This window comes from Odocoileus virginianus, chromosome 33 (genome assembly GCF_023699985.2).
Source record: "Odocoileus virginianus isolate 20LAN1187 ecotype Illinois chromosome 33, Ovbor_1.2, whole genome shotgun sequence".
In the NCBI taxonomy this organism is placed as follows: Eukaryota; Metazoa; Chordata; class Mammalia; order Artiodactyla; family Cervidae; genus Odocoileus; species Odocoileus virginianus.
Window position 1 is genome coordinate 9,622,337 of NC_069706.1, and position 22,787 is coordinate 9,645,123.

Here is a 22,787-nt window from a genome sequence, read left to right on the forward strand (position 1 = left end):
CCGTGGCATGTGGAGTATTCCCAGATTAGCGATCAAACCCGTGTCCCCTGCATTGGAAGGTGGATTCTTAACTGCTGGACGGCCAGGAAAGTCCCAGTATGTCAACTTTTGAATCTGACTTCCTTTGCCCAACGTAATGGATTTCAGATTTGTCCAGGTTGCCATGGGTCTCAGTTGTCCATTCCTGGTTATGGCTGGGTAGTATTTCGTGGTGTGTGTGTACTGCAGTTTGCTTCCCTATTCACCTGTTGAATGACATCTGGGTTGTCTGTAGCTCTGGGTGATAATGAATAGACTGTTATCAACATCTGTATTTTTGTGTGCACACAAGTTTTCATTTCTCTGGGCTAGACACTCAAGAATGGGAACGCTGGGTTGTAAGGTGAGTGTGCATGACTAGTCTCCATTTGACCTTGAATAAGTTAAACGGCACTGGGCCTCAGTCTCCGATATCTTTAAATTGGGTGTAATAACACTGCTGCCTCGTGAGGATGAAGCGAGATGACGTATGTAAGGCATAAAGCAAATGTTCAATAACTGTTCCCTCTAGCTCTTGAGAGCTTGTTTGGAGGTTCTAGCAGGGGAGCGCAGCTACTCGTATACCCTTGACCTAAGACTGGTCCTCCTCTATCAGAGATGGTCGTCCTCTTCGACCGAGTGCGCAGCTTCAGGAGGGACGCACATGGAGCAGTGAGGGAGGAAGGGGACACCCGCCTAGCCAGCCAGATCAGCCGAATCAACCCTGGCAATCAGTGGGGTGACAGATGTCACAACCAGATCGCCCTCACATCCTCCTCTAGCTCTTAAGGGGGAAGGGTCGTCTCTGTTTTTGGCCATGTTTTCACCTGCAGTGGGGGGGTTACCAGCCAGGGTTGTCATGAGAGGCAAGGTGTGAGGATCTCCTTGCCTTGGACCAGAGGATTTTCTTTCTGAGGCCAGAGGTTGATGTCCTGGGAGCTTATTATCAAGTCAGGCTGCCGATAGAGGTCCTGTCTGCAGGGGAGTTGTGAGTTAGGATGACCTAGCTCCTTAATTCCCCAGAAGGGGATGCTGAAGCTCAGAAACTGTTTAATGGATGTTGGCCACCAGGTGTTCAGATTTCATGGAGACCAACTCATCTCCCAGCCCCACCTTTGGCCAGGCCCACCTCTCACCACTCAGCCAGATCTGATTCTGCTTCAGCAACCTGGACTGGCCTATAGAGGTCCTTAGAGGGTGTGGGTTTGTGTCGGAGGAGTAAGGGAGCAGACCCAGGATGGTCAGCTCTTTGGAGTCAGACAGCAAGCATGCATGCTCAGTCGTGTCGGTCATGTCCGACTCTTTGCCACCCTATGGACTGTAGTCTTCTCTGTCCATGGGTTTCTCCAGACAAGAATACTGACAGTGCTTTTTTCATTTTCCTAATGACTCATGACATTCAGCATCTATCAATTCATGTGATTACCAGTCATTTGTATACCTTCTTTGGAGAAAATTCTTTTCAAGTCCTTTGGCCATTTTTAAATCGAGTTACCTTTTTGTTACTGAGTTGAAAGTATTCTTTAATATATTCTGAATACTGGACTTTCATCAGATTTATGATTTATAAATATTTTCTCTCATTCTGTAGATTGTCTTTTATTGCTTTGTAATGTCCTTTGTTGTGCCAACATTTTTAATTTTGATGAAGTCTTATTTTTTTGTTGTTGCTGTTGCTTGTGCTTTTGATGTCATTTCCAAGAATTCATTTCTGTATACAAGATCATGTGTATGTCTTTGATCCATGTTATATATGGTATGAGGTAGAGGGGAGCCCATTTGACTCCCCTCAGGTGGCTGTGAGGTTAAAGAACCTGCCTGCCAATGCAGGAGACATAAAAGACGCAGGTTCAATCCCTGGGTTGGGAAGATTCTCTGAAAAAGGGCATGGCAACCCACTCCAGTATTCATGCCTGGAGAATCCCCATGGACAGAGGAGCCTGGTGGGCTACAGTCCGTAGAGCTGCAAAGAGTCGGACATGATTGAAGTGACTTAGTGTGCACACAAAGGTCCAACTTCCATCTTTTGCATGTTGTTCCAGAACCATTCATTGAACAGACTGTTTTTTCCTCACTGATTGATCTTGTCTACCCTTATCAAAAAACAACTAGTCCTAGACATCTGAGTTTATGTCTGGACCCTCGGTTCCATTCCATTGATGTATTTGCCTCTCCTGTGTCAGTACTGCATGGGTTTGATTGCTTTCGTTTCTTTTTCAACCTCAGTTTCCTCCTCTGTAAAGTGGAGGTAGAGTTAGGTCCCTGGCAGAGGGTTATGGATGAAGTGAGCTGGTATAGATATAGCAGCTGGCACCATGCCTACCTTCTAGTGGTCATGGCAGAAGCAGCTGCTCTTATTATTAGCCTGGAAGTATGGATCGTACTTCTAAAATGTGGGTTATGATGGACTTCCCTGATGATCCAGTGGTTAAGATTCCCCTTCCACTGCAGAATAGCTTCCCTGGTAGCTCAGCTGGTAAAAAATCTACCTGCAATGCAGGAGACCCCTGTTCAATTCCTGGGTCAGGAAGATCCTCTGGAAAAGGGATAGGTTACCCACTCCAGTATTCTTGGGCTTCCCTTGTGGTCAGCTGGTAAAGAATCTGCCCGCAATGTGGAAGACCTGGGTTTGATCTCTGGGTTGGGAAGATCCCCTGGAGAAGGGAAAGGCTACCCACTCCAGTATTCTGGCCTAGAGAATTCCATGCACAGTCCATGGGGTCGCAAAGAGTCAGACATGACTAAGCGACTTTCACTTCCATTGTAGGGGGCATAGGCTCAATCCCTGGTTGGGAAACTGAGACCCACTTGCTGCGCACTAAGGCCAAAAAAATAAAAACAAGAAGCAAAAAAAAAAAAAAAAATACCACCACCAAAACAAAATGTGGGCTGTGCTTCAGGGTTCCTCCAAGAAGCTGCAAAAAGGTCAGCCACCTTGAGTGTGCAGTGGAGAACAGACCTCACCACTGGTGCAAGGGTCCCGGGAGTGCCAGCCATCATGCATGAAGGCATGACACTCCACTTCCTCCTGATCTCTGAACCCACCCCAGAGCTGGCTGCACTGCGGCTTCCATGGCTGGGGCCTGTGGCAAGGAGGACCCCATGCTCTGGCGTGGAGTCATGGAAAAGGGGCTCCAGAGACCAAGAAGCGACAGTCTGTCCAGTGACCTTCTGGTGATATTCTGTGATGAAGGCATAGGAAGCATGCTTGTCACTGGGTGGGGGCTGGATATTGGCTGGGCTTCAGAGTCATTCTAGGGTCCCATTTCCTAAGATTCTGATGTAGGAAGGCTGTGGGGTGGCTCTGGAACCTAGAATTATCCCCCATCTCTGTACTTTTGAAAGAATTGTGCAGTGGGTCCCATGCATCTGCCTCTGAAATTCTACAATGAAACATCGCAGCTCTGGTCTCCTGTCCTTCCCTCTCTCCACCCATCAATCTACCTTACCTTTTCTTTAATAAGTTTTTAAAAAAATTAATTAGTGTATATTTTGGTTGTGCTGGGTCTTCGTTGCTGCTTTCCTCTGGCTGCAATGAGCGGGGGCTGCTCTTCATTTCAGCGCAGGGGCTTCTCATTGCAGTGGCTTCTCTTGTGGAGCACAGGCTCCAGGAGCGTGGGCTGCAGTAGTTGTGGCACGCGGGCTTAGTTGCTCGATGGCAAGTGGGATCTTCCTGGACCAGGGATCGAACCCTTGTCCCCTGCATTGGCAAGCAGATTCTTAACCACTGGACCACCAGGGAAGCCCTCTACCTAACTTTTTTTGTTGTTGTTGTTTGTTTAAATGTTTACCTATAGTTTATTTTGGTTTTTCTAAATAGACAATCACAGCTGCAAACAATAGGATTTTTGTTTCAGCTCCAACCCTCAAGTCCTTACAGCTTTTTATTCTCACATTTTGGCTAGAAATGCCTTTGTTGTCATTTAGTCGCTAAGTTGTGTCTGGCTCTTTGCGACCCCATGGACCACAGTCCGCCAGACTCTTCTGTCCTTGGGATTTCCCAGGCAAGAGTACTGGAGTGGGTAGCCATTCCCTTCTCCATGGGATCTTCCCAGCCCAGGGATCGAACCCGGGTCTCCTGCATTGCAGGCGAATTCTTTACTGGCTGAGCCACCAGGGAAGCCCCCTTTTGGCAGAATCTGACTTAAGAAAATTTTCCTGAGGAATTCACCTTGGTGATGACCCAGGACAGTGGGTAAGAGCCCACCTTCTCTGGGGTCCTGATTATGGAAAGATATGGGAGAGGAACCCTTTGTCCAGGCCCCTAGCCCTGGGATCCCTAGCCCTCCCTCTTACCAGCTGTGTGGTTTTGGGCAGGTCACATCACCACTCCATACCTCAGTTTCCCCATCTATAAAATGGGCTTAAGAAAAGCACTTACAGACTTCTTTGGTGGTACAGTGGATAAGAATCCACCTACCAATGCTGGGGACACGGGTTCAATCCCTGCTCCAGGAAGATCCCACATGCCTCGAGCCACAACTACTGAGCCCAAGCTCTAGAGCCTGCGAGCTGCAGCTACTGAAGCCTGAGTTCCTGGAGCCCATGCTCCACAGCAAGAAAAGCCACACAGTGAGAAACTGCGCACCACAACTGGAGAGTAACCCACGCTTGTCACAACCAGAGAAAGCCCATGCACAGCAACAAAGACCCAGCACAACCAAAAATAAATAAATATTTTTAAAAAGAGCAGTTACATCTTAGGGTTCTTCTGAGGAATTAGACTCTGCACATGAAGCACTTGGCATGGTGCTTAGTACATAGTAAGCGCTTGGCTAATGACAGCATTTGCCATTTTGTAGATGTTCAGCTCAGTTCAGTGCAGCCGCTCAGTCGTGTCCAACTCTTTGCGACCCCATGGACTGCAGCACACCAGGTTTCCCTGTCCATCACCAACTCCCAGAGCTTGCTCAAACTCATGTCCATCGAATCGGTGATGCCATCCAACCATCTCATCCTCTGTCATACCCTTCTCGTCCTGCCTTCAATCTTTCCCAGCATCAGGGTCTTTTCAAATGAGTCAGTTCTTCACATCAGTTGGCCAAAATATTGGAGCATCAGCTTCAGCTTCGTTCCTTCCAATGAATATTTAGGGTTGATTTCCTTTCAGGTTGACCAGTTTGATCTCCTTGTTACTGTATGGATGGTCTTCCAGAGGAAACTTTTCCTTGGGCGTTAGGGTTTGATTTTGTTGCTGGCAGTCAGAAGCATTTTTTATTTGATCTGGTGAATGAGTGGGTTGAGTGTGAGGCCAAGGCACAGAAGTTCCCTTTGCCTTACCTTTGTCCTCGTGGCAGGAAAGTCCCTTCCAGGAGTCTGTGATCTCACTGGGAAGCTGGGGCTGGTAAGGCCCTGCACAAGGGTGGCTCCAGGCCCCAGGTAAGGGTGGCAGGTGGAGAGGGAGATGGCCTTCCACCGAGGGAGGGCTCACCCAGCTTGTGTTGGCAGACCCCAGCTGTCTACTCACAATAATCTGAGATACCCACTTTGCAACTCCTAGAGCTGGTAAAACACTCGGTCCAGCCCTCTGCATATTTTGCAGGAGGTTCCAAGGAGCTTTCCATAAATGAACACGCAGCTGCTCAGTGCCAGGACCAGAGCTTACCTTCTAGGGGCCTCACTTGCAGACTGGCTGCCCTTGGGCCAGGATGACCACAGGCTGCGTTCAGGACCACAGAGTCTTTGTTTGTATGTTTGTCTGTCTGTTTTAGGGGCTTCCCAGGTGGTGCAGTGGTAAAAAAAAGAAAAAAATTTGTCTGCCAATGCAGGAAATGCAAGAGACACAGTTCTGATACCTGAGTTGGGAAGATCCCCTGGGGGAAGAAATGGCAACCCACTCCAGTATTCTTGCCTGGGAAATCCCATGGACAGAGGAGCATGGCAGGCTACAGTCTAGTCCACGGGACTGCAAAGATTTGGACACAACTGCGTATGCACGTACACTGTTTTAGAGTTGAATGCATTGCCAACACTTTTTTAAAAGTGGAGATGATACATTAAAATGTCAGTGCTTGGACCCATGTTCTCAGATGCCAACCATTGGCTGAGTGTGATCAGCCCCTCGACTGGGGCCTGCGACGCCCGGGGTGTCACTGCTCCACCAGGGTTACCTGCTCGGCTGCTGTTGGCCCCGGAGTTTGAACCTTTGTTCTGCTGGTGAGACAGACTCAGACTCAAGTATTTTATGGTTCAAGATAGAACATTGCGAGTCTGCAGATGAGGTGGTGATTTCACCCTCCAGGGGACACTGGTGATACCCAAAGCCACTTCTCGTTGCCACCTTGAGGACAGTGCTACCAGCATCTGGAGGTGAAGGCCAAGGATGCGGCTCAGCATCCCAGAAGGCACATCGGACAGCTCCCTCAACACTGGGTTACCCAGCCCCAAATGTCACTGGGGCTGAGGCTGCAAAACCCTGGATTGGGGTGTCAGCTGCCTGGTTCGCAAGGTAGGCGTTGACTCCAGTTGTGGGCTCAAGAAGGGCTCCCTAAAGAGAAGAGGCCCGAGTGGTGGCAGGCACATGGTGACTGAGCCAGCTGGGAGAGACAGGGAAGGCATGTCGGGCAGAGAGAAGCGTGAGCAGAGAGGTCTGGAGACATCTTTGATGGCGAGATGGGATGCAGGTGTGGTCCAAGGAGAATGAAGTTTGGGACCAGATGGACTTGGATTGAATTCTGGCTCCGCCCCTCACCATCTGTGTGGCCTTAGGCTTGTCACTGGCCTGAAACTCAGTTTCCTCATCTGTTAAAATGGGGATAAAGAGTGAGGTTATCATGTAAGTACAAGCTCCTTTATTCCCACTCCTGTGCACTCTGTGTCCCAGCTGTTCTAAAATCCTAGCTGTTTGTTCAGTGCTTCCTTCTCTCTCTCCTTTCTGGGCCCTCCTGGTGCATTTCACTCTGCCTGGAATGCTCATATTCCAGGTGTAGCAATGACACCATCAGGAGGTTATAGACTGAGCACTGATATGTTCAGGCATGTGTGTGTGTGTGTGTTTTGAATATTATTTATTTATTTGGTTGGTCCAAGTCTTAGTGGCAGCACCCAGAATCTGCGACCTTTGTTGCGGTATGCGGGATCTTTCATTGTGGTGTGTGAACTCTGAGTTGCAGCATTTGGGATCTATTTTCCTGACCAGGGATCAAACCTGGAACTTCTGCATTGGGAGCTTGGAGTCTTAGCCACTGGATCACTAGGAAGGTCCCCAGACTTGTGGGGTTGTTTTGTTTTTCAGCTTCAGCACAGGTATTTAATCTCAAAATCATGATCCAGGTCAGTTCTAAGGAAAAAAACACAGACCTCTCAGTCACACTACCTAGTTACTGGTTGTCAAGATAAGCAGTCACATGGTAAGGGAAACTGAATAATTTAAACTGAAGGAAGAGGAAAAGTCATAAAGCAGAGTAGGTCAACTCTATCCAAGGTTACAGCAGCCTCTATATGGGTGAGGGAATGCTAACATTAGGTCATGCTACTACATTTAGCCTACATTGTAGGCTAAAGCCTTTTTATGGCCAAAGCAAAGAAGCCTGCACTCTGTTTTTAAGCCTAGAAGTTGATCTGATCTGAGAAAATCTCAAAGAAAGATGATCTGAAGGGCTAGGTTCCCAAGCAGAAGAAACCCTACCGAAGCAGGACCTAGTGGGTGTGGCAAAAGCAAGATGATCAAGATACTGTGATCCCTCCTGAAGTTTAAAAACCAAATGGGCCCCAAATCAAAGTCTCAGGTACCAGTCATTTCCAAAGAGTAAGGAAGGGAAAGACTCTCAGGTGTGGTTCAGGCTGCATCTTCGTCCCAATTTCTCCTTCTTTCCTTCCATGTCACTAGCTTGTTCTCAGGCAACCTGTTCCAATTCCGTTCTGGGTCACCCCTTCCCTCTGTCTGGACTGTATAGTTCATGGGGTCACAAAGAGTCAGACACAACTGAGCGACTTTCACTCCATTTCTAGAAATTTATCTGAAACATGAACAAAAATTTAGTTCTAAGTAGTTTCACTGTAAGGTTCATTGTAATGATTTATAAACTGAAAAGCTGAAAATAGCCTATGTCCTCCTCTAGGATATTGGTTATGTAGGTGATGAGACAAATAGAATCTTATCCAGTCACTCAAGAGGAAGCAGAGGGATATTTGTTGATATGGAAAGATATTTATTATTAACTGAAAGCAATATACAAAACAATATTTGTGTGCATATATTTTGAAAACTGGATGCTAATACACCAACAGTGGGTGGATATCTCTGAATGATTTCTACATTTCTTTTTTTATTCTAGATTTCCTTTCCTAAATTTTCTATAATGAACGTAAATTCCTTTTGTGAAAAATATAGTAATATATCTTATTAACTTATTTTATAATGTTATTAAAGTATAATAAATAAACATAGTAATAAAAGAATGGGCAGTTTTACTAGCTGTACGTGTCCCAGCCTTTTCTCTCCACTCGATTCTTGATAACTGACGATAAACATAGCCTCATCATTGCTACTGTTCATTTCAGTATTTGCTAGTATTTATTAGCCTCAGAGAACCGTACTAGGCAAGACGATGTAAAGATGAATTCTCACATTCTTCAAATGATTTGCGTGCACACCAAATTTTGAGGTGCGTGGAGACAAGGAGTTCTTTACCTCCCTCCTTCATTTATTTTTTCTCTTTTAATTCATTTCATCCTGGAGGGCGGGGCGTTTATTTACTTCACGTACGCATGCGCACTCCTGTGCTTTGGGGGGTGGGGCCACTCGGCCTGGCGGTCCCGCCTCCCGGTCCCGACCATTGGCCGACCCCGCTAGCGCGCCTCTGATTGGTAGCCGCGGACCTGACCTCCCGCTCATCAAAGTTAGCGGGAAAGCGAAGGCGAGGCAGAATGGCGGCGTCCAAGGAGTCGTTACCCAGCAGCGGCTCCACAGCCGTGAGGCTGCCTCGGTTGCCGCCGCTCAAGGTGCTGGCGGAGCAGCTGCGGCGCGACGCGGAGGGCGGCCCGGGCTCGTGGCGCTTGTCGCGGGCGGCGGCGGGCCGCGAGCCGCTGGAGCTGACTGCCGTGTGGATGCAGGGCACTGTGGTGGAGGTCGGCGGCGGCGAGGCGCGGCTGCGGGACCCGAGCGGGTTTTTCTCGGTTCGCGGCCTGGAGCGGGTGCCCCGCGGGCGGCCCTGCCTCGTCCCAGGTAACAGCCGAATTCGAACCCTCGGCTGGCCCTCGGTTTGTACCGCCCGAAGGCGGGGCCATGCCGTCCCACCTCCAGGTCTTTTTGCAGTGCTGCCATGTTGGTCACCAGCTTCCATACCCTTCCTTCCTGTCCCTTCCCAGCGAGGCGCCAGCCAAGACGTTCTGATGATAAACATCACCCGCAGCCCATTTAAAAAATACAAGTTCCTAGGATTGCACCAGCCTTTCCAGCTGGAATCTCCGGGAGAGGGACCCCCCACCCCCAGCATCAGTAACAAAGCTTCCTCTGCAGGGGTGATTCCCCTCCCTCTCCCCTCCCCCCATCAAGTTTTGGAAAATACCATAGTGGGGAACTTCTGTTCATTCCTAATGACTGGACTCAAGGGTGCCTTCCTTAGGGAAGCTGTCCCCAGTTCCCAGGAGTTGGGGGGCCCTGCTCTACCCCTGCCTCATGTGACTCTCAGGCTGTAGTCACTACTCTTTCCTTTTAAACTCGGGGTGTGCACATTTGGGCGTGCGTCAGACTTACTCTGAAGGCTTGTTAAAGCTGCTGGCAGGTGCCACCCTCAGAGTTGGTCTGGGTGGGGCTGAGAACTTTCTAAGCAGCTCCCAGGTGCTGCTGGCCTGGGGGCCACACTTTGAGAACCACTGGGCTAGACTACCGCAGGGTGGGGGTCTGTTTCTTTCTGACAACTATTCTCAGCGTTAGGTTGAACTGGCTCGGGCCCTTTTCTCCCTGGAGAATTTGTTCTTAACCTTTCTGGACCGCCTTTCAAAGGGACTAATAGTTGCTGCCTGTTGTATGGATTCAGTCCATTTAAAAAATGGCCTTAACACAGCTCCTAGGTCATAATGAGGGTTGTGACCATGGTTTTTTACCACGTGATGCTCCTGCACGCTTCTCTCCCCACCCCAGCCCCATCCTTCCGCCTCCCTCTCTGTCTGCCCTCCATTGCAGTGTTTATCTAGACATGGTCTGCAAACCTCAGGGTACCACCTCCTTTTGCTTGGCCTGTGAGCTAAGAGTGATTTTTCCATTTTCAAACGGTTGAGAAAAAACGAAAGATTTCACGACATGTGAAAAGAATATGAAATTCAAATATCTGGGTCCATAAATAAAGTCTTCACGGAACACAATCATTTAGGTATTGTCTGGGGATGTTTTCTCATTACAGCTACAGACTTGAATAGTTGCAGCAGAGACCTTGTGACCTTCAAAGCCTGAAATATTTAGTATCTGACCCTTTACAGAAAACGTTTTCCGGCCCTTGGTGTAGCACGTAGCCTGAGCTTTTGGTGTCTTGGTCCCTAGGCAGTGCTCTTTGAAGGCAAGCTGGGACTGTCTCCCATGGGTGGCTCCAGCCCTGGTATAAGGTTGATACCAGTCAGTACCTGAGTGGGCTTCCCTGGTGGCTGAAACAGTAAAGAATGTGCCTGCAATGCAGGAGACCAGGGTGTGATCCCTGGGTTGGGAAGATCTCCTGGAGGAGGGCATGGAAACCCATTCCAGCATTCTGGCCTGGGACATCCAGGACAGAGGAGCCTGGTGGGCTGTGGTCCATGGGGTTGCAAAGAGTTGGACAAAACTGAGCGACTAAGCACAGCACAGGTACCCCAGTGGCCAGTGCCCGTTGACGAACCCATCTGACTTACCCACTGGCCTGAATGCCTACATGCCTGGGCCTTGCCGTTTCCTCTTGGTAATTAATACCAAGGTTTGATTGACAAGTCGGTAACTACTTTGAGACGGGGAGCCTGAAGAGTAAGCAGGCCATTAAAACACAAAGTGATGTGTCATAGGCTTGAGTGCAAGGTGCTGTGGGCGTTGAAGAGGGGCAACTGATCCAGGCCTGTGAGGTCATGGGATGAAGGCCAGATGGAAGGGAGTGAGTGGGGAAGGAGAGACAGTGGAGAGAGACTCATCAGGGGAGAGGCTGTGGGTAGAAGGAGCCAGACTAAGTAACCGGGTTGGCTGATCATGAAAGGCAAGAACAACTTAGTCCTTCGGCTTCATCCGTCTATTTGTGTTATATGCCTCGGTGTGTGCAGATTTCCTGTGTGTGGATTACCTCTCCTGTTGGAATCTCTGTGGGTTTGCTCTTCCTTTCCAGGGTCTTCAGTCATTTTCCGAGGTTTCCATCTCCCCCAGTATTTCAGGCCTATTCAGAGGGGTATGTCAAGTGTATTTTTATAATGAGCCTCTGTCACTGAGGAGCCCAGAGTCACTTGCTCAGGTCAAAAGCAGAGATGGGTTCAGGGAAACTTCAGTATGTAGTAGTACCAGGGGCTAATGCCCAAAGGGTAAGGTATCCACTCTCCTGGCTTCTTTCCGTCAGAGCCCCGGGGCCCGGGTGCAAACCCAGCCCTGATGTTGGAAGCAGTATGATTAAAGCGGCCTTGCAGGGGCACGCAGTGAAGGCTGGCCACGTGCCTGCTTTTCCTGCTGTGTTTGGGTTTTTTTTTTTACACAATTGAGTTTTGTGTGGTTAAGACTGGCCAAGTTTTGCTTTCAAGGAGAGCCACTTCCCCAAGGGAATGGGAAGAGTGTCGCGGTTAATATGTCATGAGATCATTGAATGGCAGCCTGCCCTTTCGATGAGTTGCTTGCATGTGTCCAGCTGACTGCAGGAGGCGGTGGAGATTGGTCCCAGGCAGCTGGAACGATAGGGTGTTTTGGGGGTTGCCGCCCCTGCTGAAAGAGGAGGGAAGGGGGCAAGGCACAACTTTTGAAAGAATGACACAGCTCGAGGACACAACATAAACCAGTTAGAATCAGATGGGTCCAAAATGGCAGGCAAGTCAACTTCAACTAGACCTTGATCCTCAATCAGCAATTAGAGGCGCCATGACAATTCCAAGGTTGACCATCAAAGAGCAAAAAGTAGGCTGTGGCCCAGCCGCTGGAAATCCCTGCCCCTTCCCCAAAATAGTTGGACTAATCCTCCCACTCATTAGCCTATGAAATTACCCAGCCCAGAAAAGCTAACCATGCCACATTTTGAGGCTGTTGCACTTGCCTTCTCCAATGGCCCACACTCTTGTCTGTGGAGTGTGTTTCTCTCTGAATCAATCCACTTCTTACCTATCACTCTGTCTCTCACTGAATTCTTTCTGTGATAAGACATCAAGAACCTGAACTTCATTAGGCCCCGAAACCAGGTCTGTGATCTCAGTTGGAAGACCATGGGTTTTGGCTGGGTTCGTAGTCCCAATCTGAAGTAAACGGTTTCACTGCCCAGTTCTTGTGGCAATGTGAAGGGGAATTGGATTTTTGCTTTGGGGCTGTCAGAGTTGTTCAGTTTCTCGGTCATGTTCCACTCTTTGCGACCCCATGGACTGCAGCACACCAGGCTTCCGTGTCCTTCACCACCTCTGGAGTTTGCTCAAACTCATGTCCATTGAGTCGGTGATGCCATCCAACCATCCTCTGTCAGGAGTTGTCTGTGCAGAAAGAGGACCAGTCTTGTGCACGGAGACCAGTCACAGACTCTTGTATTAAGAAAGAACAGGGAGAAGGGGAAAGCTAAGGGTTTTCTGGCTCCTCCATCCATGGGATTCTCCAGGCAATAGTACTGGAGTGGGTTGTCATTTCTTTCTCCAGGGGATCTTCCCAACCCAGGGATCAAACCCAGGTCTCCCGCATTGTAGACAGACTCTTTACCATCTGAGCCACCTGGGAAGTCCTGCAGACTGTCTAATTACAACTCATCCTCTGGTGTGAGCGCCTCTTCCATTTCTTGGACAGGATACCTTTATGCAGTATGCTCTGATTTTAACATTTGAAAACTAAAAGCCAAAGATACAGATGTCATTCTCTAGGTTAACTGTGGAATTTACTATAAGTATTTTGATCACCTTGGCATTTTGGTATTCACTGTCTGCAATTTTTGGGGGTTTTTTTTTTTTTTTTTTGGTCTCCACTTTGCCTCCATGATAAAGTTAAACCCTCTCAAGGACTCCTGTCTCTGCTTTGTTTGTATTTTCTCTATCAGTGTGGACTTTTACCACCCAGCTTTTCTTCTTCCAGGAAAGTATGTGATGGTGATGGGAGTGGTTCAGGCCTGCAGCCCTGAGCCCTGCCTGCAGGCTGTGAAGATGACAGATCTTTCAGATAATCCCCTCCACGAAAGCTTGTGGGAGCTGGAAGTGGAAGATTTACACAAGCTTATTCCTTAGATGATGTTGGAACCGGCGATAAAAAAAACAACCGAAGTTCTGGAACAACTTGCATTCTCACCGTGTGGATTTCGTGGACATCACTCAATATATATTTCTCAAAGGTTTATCAGAAAGCTTTGCTCCTAGCAGTCCAGATGCAGGAACCTCTAAATGCTGGGACACTCCAGTGAACTCAGCCCCTGCTGCCCTTTGCTTTGACTGTTTGCTGATGAAAAGCAGATGTTTTGTTCTCTCTTTTTTCTTTTTCCTCTGTGTTAATTTTCTCTCCCTGAAGCACACAGAAACCTCATGCTGCAAGGTTTTCCAAGTTTTACAAGTGATGATGCTTTTTCCATTACCACCGCGGCCCTGTTTTATGAGGCTGAATTTGAACCTCAGTCACGGCCCAGAGAGATGAAAAGCGTGGTTATGGGCAGGAAAAGAGGCTGCGTAAAAAAGGAATGACCTCATGGCCCCGCGTCTCCTCCATCCACAGCTTCCATACTCCGCTTGCAAGTCAAATGGCATTTTCTGACTGCAGGCTCTGGGGCCTCTCAGAGACACAGCCCTCATTTTGCCTCAGATGCCACTCAGCCCTAGATGTGAGGTCCCTTCTCGGCGGAGCTGGACGTGGATGCCTGCCCTTCTTCCTTCCCTTGGGGATGTTGAAACACCCTCAGAACTTCTTCTTGAAATGAAAGTCAAGATGAAGAATGACTTGCAGGCATGAACTAAACTTCTGTCTCGTAACTTTTGATGAGACGCTGTGAGGGGCAGCCTGCTCGTTAGATAAGAATCTTCACGGTGTTTTCTGTAGGGAATGGAGTTTGGTGGTGATTGTATTGAATGTTGTGTGGCTGCTCTCTGCTTCTTACCCAGCCTTCACTTTTCCTTAGATTGTAAATATCAAGGGAGGGAGGGGGTCAGGTTTTGTTCCCCATTGCTGTAGACTTTTGCTGGAGTTGATTTCTGCCCCCAATAAATTGTTTCCTATGTTGTATTAATAGATTTTATTTTTTAGGCATCTTAGATTTCTAGGGGAAAAAAAAAGAGCAGAACCTATAGTGAGGTACTTTACATGCCCTCTGTTTCCCCCTTTATTAACATCTTGCATTGGTGTGATACCTTTGATAAAGTCAATGAGGCAGCGTTGATATGTTATTATTAACTCAAGTCCGTCGTTGACATCAAGAGTCAATCTTTGTGACATACAGTAGGCATAATATCATGTATCTACTGTTACAGCATTATAGGAAATAGCTTTGTTACCCTGAGTCCTCTGTGCTCCAACTGTTCATCCTTCCCTGCCCTGTAACCCCTGGCAACCATTGATTTTCTTGCTGTCTCCATAGTTCACAGTTGGACTTTTCCAGAACGTCAGATAGTTGGAATTGCACAGTCTGTAGCCTTTTCAGACTGGCTTCTTTTAAGTTAGCAATATGCATTTAAGGTTCCTCCATGTAGTTTTGTAACTCGATAGCTCATTTCTTTTTACTCTTGACTAATCTCCCTTTGGACGGATGTACCATGGTTTGTTTATCCATTCACTTATTGAAGGACATCTGTTTGACTCCAATTTTTGGCAGTTATTAATAGGGCTGTTGTAAACATTCGTGTGCAGGTTTTGTATGGACATAGTTTTCAACACACGAAGGTAAATGCCTGGGAGCCCAGTTAGTGTTTATATGGTCAGTCTGTGTCTTAGCCTTGTAAGAAACTACCAGACTGTCTCATCTGCTATAACAAAGCCCCATAGGCTGCAGGGTAGGGGCAGGGGGTGGGGGGGTGGCGCTTAAAACATCAGATTTACTTTTTCCAATTCTGGAGGCCAAGGTCAAGGTGCTGGCAGATTCAAGGCCTTCTCCCCATATCCTCATGTGATGGCAGAGTGTGAGGTTCTCCCATGGGCCTCCTATAAGGGCACTGATCCCATCCTGTTCATTTCCCAAAGGCCCCACCTCCATAAACCATTACACTGGGGGCTGGGTTTCAACCTCTGAATTTGGGGCAGGGAGGTGGGGGTGCATATTCAGCCTGTGGTCCTTTGGAGGGGACGACATATTCAGTCTGTAGCACTATTTTCCAAAGCAGCTACAGCATTTTGCTTTCCCATCAGCAGTGTACGGAGTTCCTGTTCTACAGCCTCATCAGCATGTGGTATTGTCTGTGTTTTGGATGTGCTATATATCCACACACACATACATATATATACATAAATACACATGTCTGTGTGTGGCGCTCAGCTGTGTCCAATTCTTTTGCAACCCCATGAACTGCAGCCTGCCAGGTTCCTCTGTCCATGGGATTTTCCAGGCAAGAACACTGGAGTGGATTGCCATTTCCTTCTTCAAGAGATCTTCCCGAGCCAAGGATCAAACCCAGGGCTCCTGCATTGGCAAGCAGATTCTTTATCACTGAGCCACCTGGGAAGCCCCATACATATATATATTTACATAAATATGCACACATATGCATATGCATAAATATATATGTAATCACACACACATATATATTTGGCTGTGCGGGCTCTTTGTTGCAGACTGAGAACTTTCTCTAGTTGCCAGTGTGCAGGCACATGGGCTTAGTTGCCCCACAGCATGTGGAATCTTAGTTCCCCAACCAGGAATTGAACCCACATCCCCGCATTGCAAGGCAGATTCTTAACCACTGGACTACCAGGGAAGTCCCTGGATATGCTATATTTTTTAACTCCAAGTGTTTTCTTTTAAAGATGGGGAAATTGGAAAATGCATGTTGTTTTTCCTGCCAGTCCGGGTTTTGTTGCCTGCCTAAAGCTTGTTTCAAGTCGGTTTATGTTCAGAGCTTGGTCAGTGTTGTGGAGCTTCATCGGGACTCTGCAGCCCTGTAGACCTGGATATGAGCCCTTCATCTCTCCCACCTACTCTGTGCTTAAGTTTCCTCATCTATAAAATGCAGATTATACCGAGCGTACAGCACTGGTGTGAGGAAAAAGTAAGGAAGTGTGTAAATCACTTTTACATGTGTCTGGCACTCAGTAGGCCCCAAATGATTGTTGCTGGAAGGAGTAATAAGTTCATACTCACATCCTTCAGTTGACTCTTAAAAATATATATACATATGTGTGTGAGTATATATATATATTTTAGAATAGTTTTAGGTCCACAGAAAAATTGCAAAGACAGTACAAAGAGTTCCCATTTACCTGCAACCAGTTTCCCTTATTATTAACATCTTAACATGAATATGACACATTAGTTACAATTAGTGAACCAACACTGAGATGTTATTAACCAAATTCTACCCTTTATTCAGACTTCCTTAGTGTTATTTTCCAGTGTCCTCTTTCTGTTCTTGGAGCCCGTCCAGGACACCCTATGACAGAGACTCAGTACATCTCCTTAGGCTCCCCCTGGCTGGGAGAGAGAGTTGACCATTTGCTTTTGATTACACTGACACTGCATTCTGATGTTGTCCGCGCCATCTCTGTCATAGGATTCTTGGGCCAACCGTTTATTCCACAATTAGCCTGGATTTCCCGATAGTAATCCTGGAGCTGGTTGTACGGTAGCCTCCCTAAGCCCTTAAACCGAAGTCTGCCCTGCTGAGGTTCCTTTATCTAAAGTCGGCTCTTCTGCTCCAAGACCAACCCAGACTGCTGAGAACCATATCCTGCCTGCTCCGTCCTCACCTAACTTCTGGTAACAAATGCCTGAATGAAAAATCGCTGATTGGGCCGATAGGGCCGCCTGGCAGTGAACTACCTCAGGAGCGTGGGAGGTGGGGAAACGAGGGTGCCTGTGTCTTTCCGACAAGTCCCCGCAGACACCGATGGTTCCCCGGGGGCTCGGAGCTGGCCCTGGGCCCTCCTGGCGTCTTAGCTGTTAGCTGAGCTCTTGCGGTCTGCCGGAATATTAAGAACTCTCACTATTTCACCTCGCGTTTCCTCCTTGACATCACCAGATGAAGACGCATCTCAGGCGGGGGTTTTAGTTTTCTGATGCCAAATCAAAGTTGGTTTATCAGCAAGCTCCCCTCGCCAGACAAGGGCAAGCTGTGTGCTCCGGCTGCAAAGCTTCCCTTTTGAAATTGGCTCTTTTCTAAGAACTGAAAATAAGCACCCTGGGCCATGACTTCACTTTTCTTGGAACTGCTTTACATTAGAAGAAAAAAAGGAGAGAGAGAGAGAAGAGAAAAAAAACCCAGCTCACTTAGCTGGTTTTGGATCACTGAGTTCCCTAAATCTTTCTGTTGCAGATTCTTGTAAAGCTGTAGTTTTACCACAAAATTCTTATGCATCAGGTGAAGCAGGAAGAAGGAAAGACCACATGAAGAAAGTCAAGCATTTTGTCTCCTGGCCTGTTGTATATGATTTAATGGTGAGGAGGAAAAGAATCCAGAGGACATGCCGTGGACAGAATTGCTTCCCAACCTCAGGGATCCAGCTGTGACTACGAGGCCCTGAGAAATGCTGGCCACCAAATGGACTAGGACCTGGGGTCACTAAACCTCGGGCCACAGGCCAGGCTCACTCAGCAGCTGCCCCCGTGGGTCACATCGAGAGGGAAACACGCATCTTCGGCCATAGTGACCTACATTTAGCAGACATCTTGGAGCCAGTGCAAAGGACCACTTTTGGGGGTCCTTGAATGCTGAGAGAGGGGCTTAGCCACACCTGGGCACTCCTGGTCCTGCCTTAGCCTGTCTGCCTTTGGGCTTGGAGACCAGTCTGTAGAGTGGATGAGACCCAAGAAGATCATGGGAACCGGAATAGAAGCCCCTTCCTCGCACAGACCTACAGACAGGCACAGAAATTGCTCTGAAAGGTCTATTAGTATCTCTGTCCCCATCAAAGGGGCCTCCAGTGATGTGACTGTGTCTTAGGTATCCATCTGTCCATGTACAACACACACGGGCAGTCAGTGTGTGTTCTGTGAAAGGCTTGTTTTTCAGGCAGAAAGACAGAGGAAATAGGACATGCAAAGACACCGTGTTCCTGAATTGATACTCAGCCCTCAAGAGCTCCGCACACGCAAGGAGCCCACTTGCAGGCTGCCTCTTGAATCAAACCGGCTCGGGTAGTTTATAATCAGCCCGCGGGCGCCCGCCAGAACGCTGGAGAGCCTTCTGAAGTACAAATAGGGAAGACTTGGTGAAAACATAAAAGGCTGGAGGAAAAGTAGAGAGACAGCTGAGTCAAAATAAAAGAGTCATGTGGTTTGGGCAGAATCTGAAATGATAGTCCTGCGAGAACCATTAAACATCTCCTGATAAAGAATGCAAATTCAAGCAAGGGTTAGGAGCCAGGGAGCTCCCCCCCCACCCCCGTTGTTATTTCATTTCACTGTGTCAGTGGCCCCCCCCCCCCCTGCCCCCCAGCCGCCGCGACTCCTCTGGGAAAACTGCTGCCAAGGAGATGGAGCTCTCTGCCCAAGGACATGTGGCCAGCAGGCTGTGGCTGAGACTGGCCAGTTGGGTGGCCGGGGCTCTCTGTGGGGTAGGGGACCAGGACCTCCATTCTGAGAAAATCAGACCCTCTGGGACCGCTGGGTCTTTACACTTGGGTGCTGGCGCCCCCTGATGGTACGTCCCGGACAGAACTGCCCTGTCCCATCAGAAACAGGCTGCCAGCCAGCGACCAGGAAGGAAAGCCAGGGAAGGAAGCAAGGGAACAAACGGGGCGGTGAGAAGCTTCTCGGCTTTCCACCTCGGGGAGTTTCGCCCACTAGGGCCAAGCCCTAACAGCAGCGGGAGATGGGAGCAGCCTAGGATTTGGCAACCAGATGGGTTCCCGCGGTCCTGCTTCTGAACCTCAGCCCTGCTGTTTATTTACTGGGTGACCTTAGGTGAGTCGCTTCACCACTGGAGCCTTGTTTCTGTCATCTGTAGAAAAGGAGAGTTTGGGGTCAGAGAGGTGAAGCCGCTTGTCTGCATGGCCGTTAGAGAATCCAGGTGCTCAAAAAAATGTTCGCTTCACTGGTCTGTCAATAAGCGCTTCCTGAGAAGGTATGTGAAAAGTCACGTGGTTGTCTCTCCCTCGCCCTCATTGCTCCTTCTTACCAAGAAAATTGCCGGCTCTTAAGGACACCTGTGACTAGATTAGGCTCACTAGGTAATCTCCCCGTTTCTAATCACATCTACAAAGTCTCCTTTGCCGTGTAAGGTAACATATTTACAGGTTCCAGGGACTAGGATGTGGACACCTTTGGCGCAAGACCTTCAGTCAATCCAGTGCTCTCTGCCCCCTAAAGATGCAGGTCCGTCCCAAATCCAAAATACTCACCTGGTTCCAAGGCCCCCAAAGTTCTCATCCCATTTACGTGCATGCAGGTTAAGTCATTTCAGTAATGTCCGACTCTTTGCGACGCTATGGACTGTAGTACACCAGACTCCTCTGTCCATGGGATTCTCCAGGGAAGAATACTGGAATGGGTTGCCATGCCCTCCTCCAGGGGATCTTCCCAACCCAGGGATGGAACTTTCATCTCTTACGTCTCCTACATTGGCAGGCAGGTTCTTTACCATGAGCACCACCTGGGAAGCCCCATCCCTTATATGGCACAGCTCAGTCTTACACCTCAGCTAAATGTCATTATCTAAATCATCTGGGTCTGGTTGGTGGGGGTGGGGGGGGACGGGTCTGGGTGGAATTCATCCTGAGAGCAATTCCTCTCCGTCTGTGAGCCCGTGGATCCCAACAAACAAGTCAATCTCCCCCAAATACAATGGGTGCAAACCAGAGGGGAGGCAGTCTAGCTCTGGGCCTGATCCCAGGGACCAGAGATGTGATATGCAAGAAAGATACAGAAGAAAGAAGGAACAAAGAGGCTCTAGCCCCTGGAAGTAAAATACGAAGCTTCCCTTCCACAGGAAGGGAAGAGGAGAAGGCGTTGCAGCAAACAGGGAGTGCTCTGCCTTGCCCTGGGGCCTTCAGGGCCGACTGCCCCACAAGGCCGCCCAGCCTGGGCCTTGTCAAGGCAGCCTCTGGAGACTGTCTGAAATGGCTGATGATCAGCCCCAGGGGGCTGCTTTTAGCCTCGTCTCCACCCGCATCATCATGGTTCATTTATTTACTTAGTTGAAGCATAGTTGATTTACATGTTGTGTTAATTTCAGCTATACAGCAAAGTGACTCAGGTTATACACAAATACAACCTTTTCCATCAGGTTTATCACAGGACACTGAATCTAGTTCCGTGTATACAGTGGGACCTGGTTACTGATCCATTCTGCATCTAATAGTTTGCGTCTGCTTGTCCCCAACTCCCAATCCATCCATCCCCTACTCTCTCTCTTGGCAACTACAAGTCTGTTCTCTGTCTATCAGTCTTTTTCGTAGATAGGTTCATATTTCAGATTCCACATGTAAGTGATGTCATCTGGTATTTTTCTTTCTCTTTTTGACTTCCTTCACTTAGCATGATCATCTCTAGGTTTATTCATGTTGCTGCAAATGGCATTATTTCATTCTTTTTTATGGCTGAGTAATATATATGTATGTATACATATGATATCTTTTCCCATTCATCTGTCAGTGGACATTTAGGTTGCTTCCATGTCTTGGCTATTATAAATGGTGCTGCTGTGAATATTGGCCTACCCACATCTTTCATCTGAACCCACGTGGCTGGGGCTCGGGAAAATAGCTTTAGAAAGCTCTCCAGGTGAGTCTTGTAACCAACCAGGTGCAGCAGAGCGGCTGCAGATCTCCAGCTTCCGGGCCTGGAGGTCCCTGGCAGAAGTCAGAGCTACCCCGGCACTGGTTGACCACTGGGCCCTTTGCCTCCTTGGATGGGTATCCTGACATCCGGAGGAGCTGGGCCTTGGCCAGAGGAAGGCCAAGTGAAGAACTCTGAAGCTCACAGGACCAGCGCCAAGGGGGCCACTCACCCTCCCGCTTCCCTGAGGAGGAGGAGAAACAGAGGATGGAAAAAACCAACAGGGAGGAACTGGGCCGGACCCCCTCCAGGTGTTCTCGGATGTCCTGGGGCGTCCTCGGTGCTGGGCTGCCACTAATGGAATCTCAGGTACTGCTATCCGGTTTCCTTTAAAAAAAATTTTTTTTTTTTAATTTTAGCTATGCTGGGTCTTCATTGCAGCACAATGCAGGCTCTTCTCTAGTTGCAGCGAGCGGGGGCTTCTCATTGCAGTGGCTTCTGTTGTGGAGCATGGGCTCTAAGCATGCAGCTCAGTAGCTGCCACCAGCAGGCTCTGGAGCGTGCATCTTTTTTTTTTTTAAAGTGAGCTTATTTAAAGGAAAATGTTAAGTGAACAGTAGTGGGGGTGGTATGTGAACGACCTGTGTTTGGACAGCCTGCATGCTTGGACTCAGTGCTGTCTGCTGTGGTAGACACTAGCCTCTGGTAGCTGTGGAGCACTTGACATGTGCCGGGTGCCATGGATAGGGCTGCCAAACTTAATAAATAAAAGTATGGGCCGCCTCCCACTCCTCAAGCATGGGCGGTGCGTGATGCCCTTGGCATCAGGATGCGATGGAAAGAGGGAGGGTATAGAAGGTGGGGAAACCTGATAAACACACCTCAACCAGGTAGGCAAGGTCCGCATCAGCTGTCGTAAGTCACTTTGAAAGCATGTGCTCTTTGGGACTTCCCTGGCGGTCCAGTGGTTAGGATTCCATGCTTCCGCTGCAGGGGGCATGGGTCCCATCCCTGGTTGGAGAACTAAGATCCCCACACACTGCAAGATGCAGCAACACCGCACCCCCCGCCAAAAAAACACCCCAAAGCATGTGCCCCAGCTCTGCGTTGAGCTCTGCACTGAACCTCTGTGATCTTCCTCCCCCAAACCCATGACCCCCTAGTACAACTCATGAGAAAAACATCGGACATATCCCAATTGAGGGGCATTCTACAAAGCGTTTTTCAAAATTGTCCAGGTCATCAAAAAAAACAAGAAAAGCTTGAGAAATCGTCATGGCCCGGACAAGCAACACCACGTGTGGCTGTTTAAATCTGGGGGGGGAACCTAAGGAGGCATGATGACTCAGGGTAACTGGGGATCATGGGACTGTGGAACAGTGGAAAAAAGATGCTTGGGAAAAACTAAGGTCTGAACAGACTATGTACTTTAGTTAATAATAACATTAACAGTGGCACACTAATTGCAATAAATGTAGCATATAAATGTAAGAGATGATAAGGGAGGGAACTGGCTGTGAAGTATGTGGGAACTCTGCGCTGTTGTCTTGATTTTTCTGTAGATCTAAAATTTCTGACATAACTAGTTTAAAAAGAAGAAAAGGCTCCCCAATTAAATTTGAGAAACAAACACTTCTTTTAGTGTAAGTATATCCCATGCAGTATTTGGGGCTCAGTTATATTAAAAAATGATCTATTTGTCTGACATTCAAATTTAACTGGGCAGTCCCTATTTTTATCCAGCAAGCCAACTCACCCAACTGAGTTTTTAATTCTACTTAATTTTCATGTATTTGAATTTAAACA

General features: G+C 48.3%; 1 protein-coding gene across 1 annotated transcript; it reads left to right on the plus strand.

Annotated features, from left to right (window-relative positions):
* Window positions 1-8,846: 8,846 nt before the first annotated feature.
* On the plus strand, window positions 8,847-14,344 carry RMI2 (RecQ mediated genome instability 2). Its single transcript, XM_020880587.2, has 2 exons — window positions 8,847-9,184; window positions 13,214-14,344. The coding sequence occupies exons 1-2, from the start codon at window positions 8,887-8,889 to the stop codon at window positions 13,360-13,362; spliced, it is 447 nt and encodes a 148-aa protein (XP_020736246.1). The 5' UTR covers window positions 8,847-8,886; the 3' UTR covers window positions 13,363-14,344.
* Window positions 14,345-22,787: the final 8,443 nt, after the last annotated feature.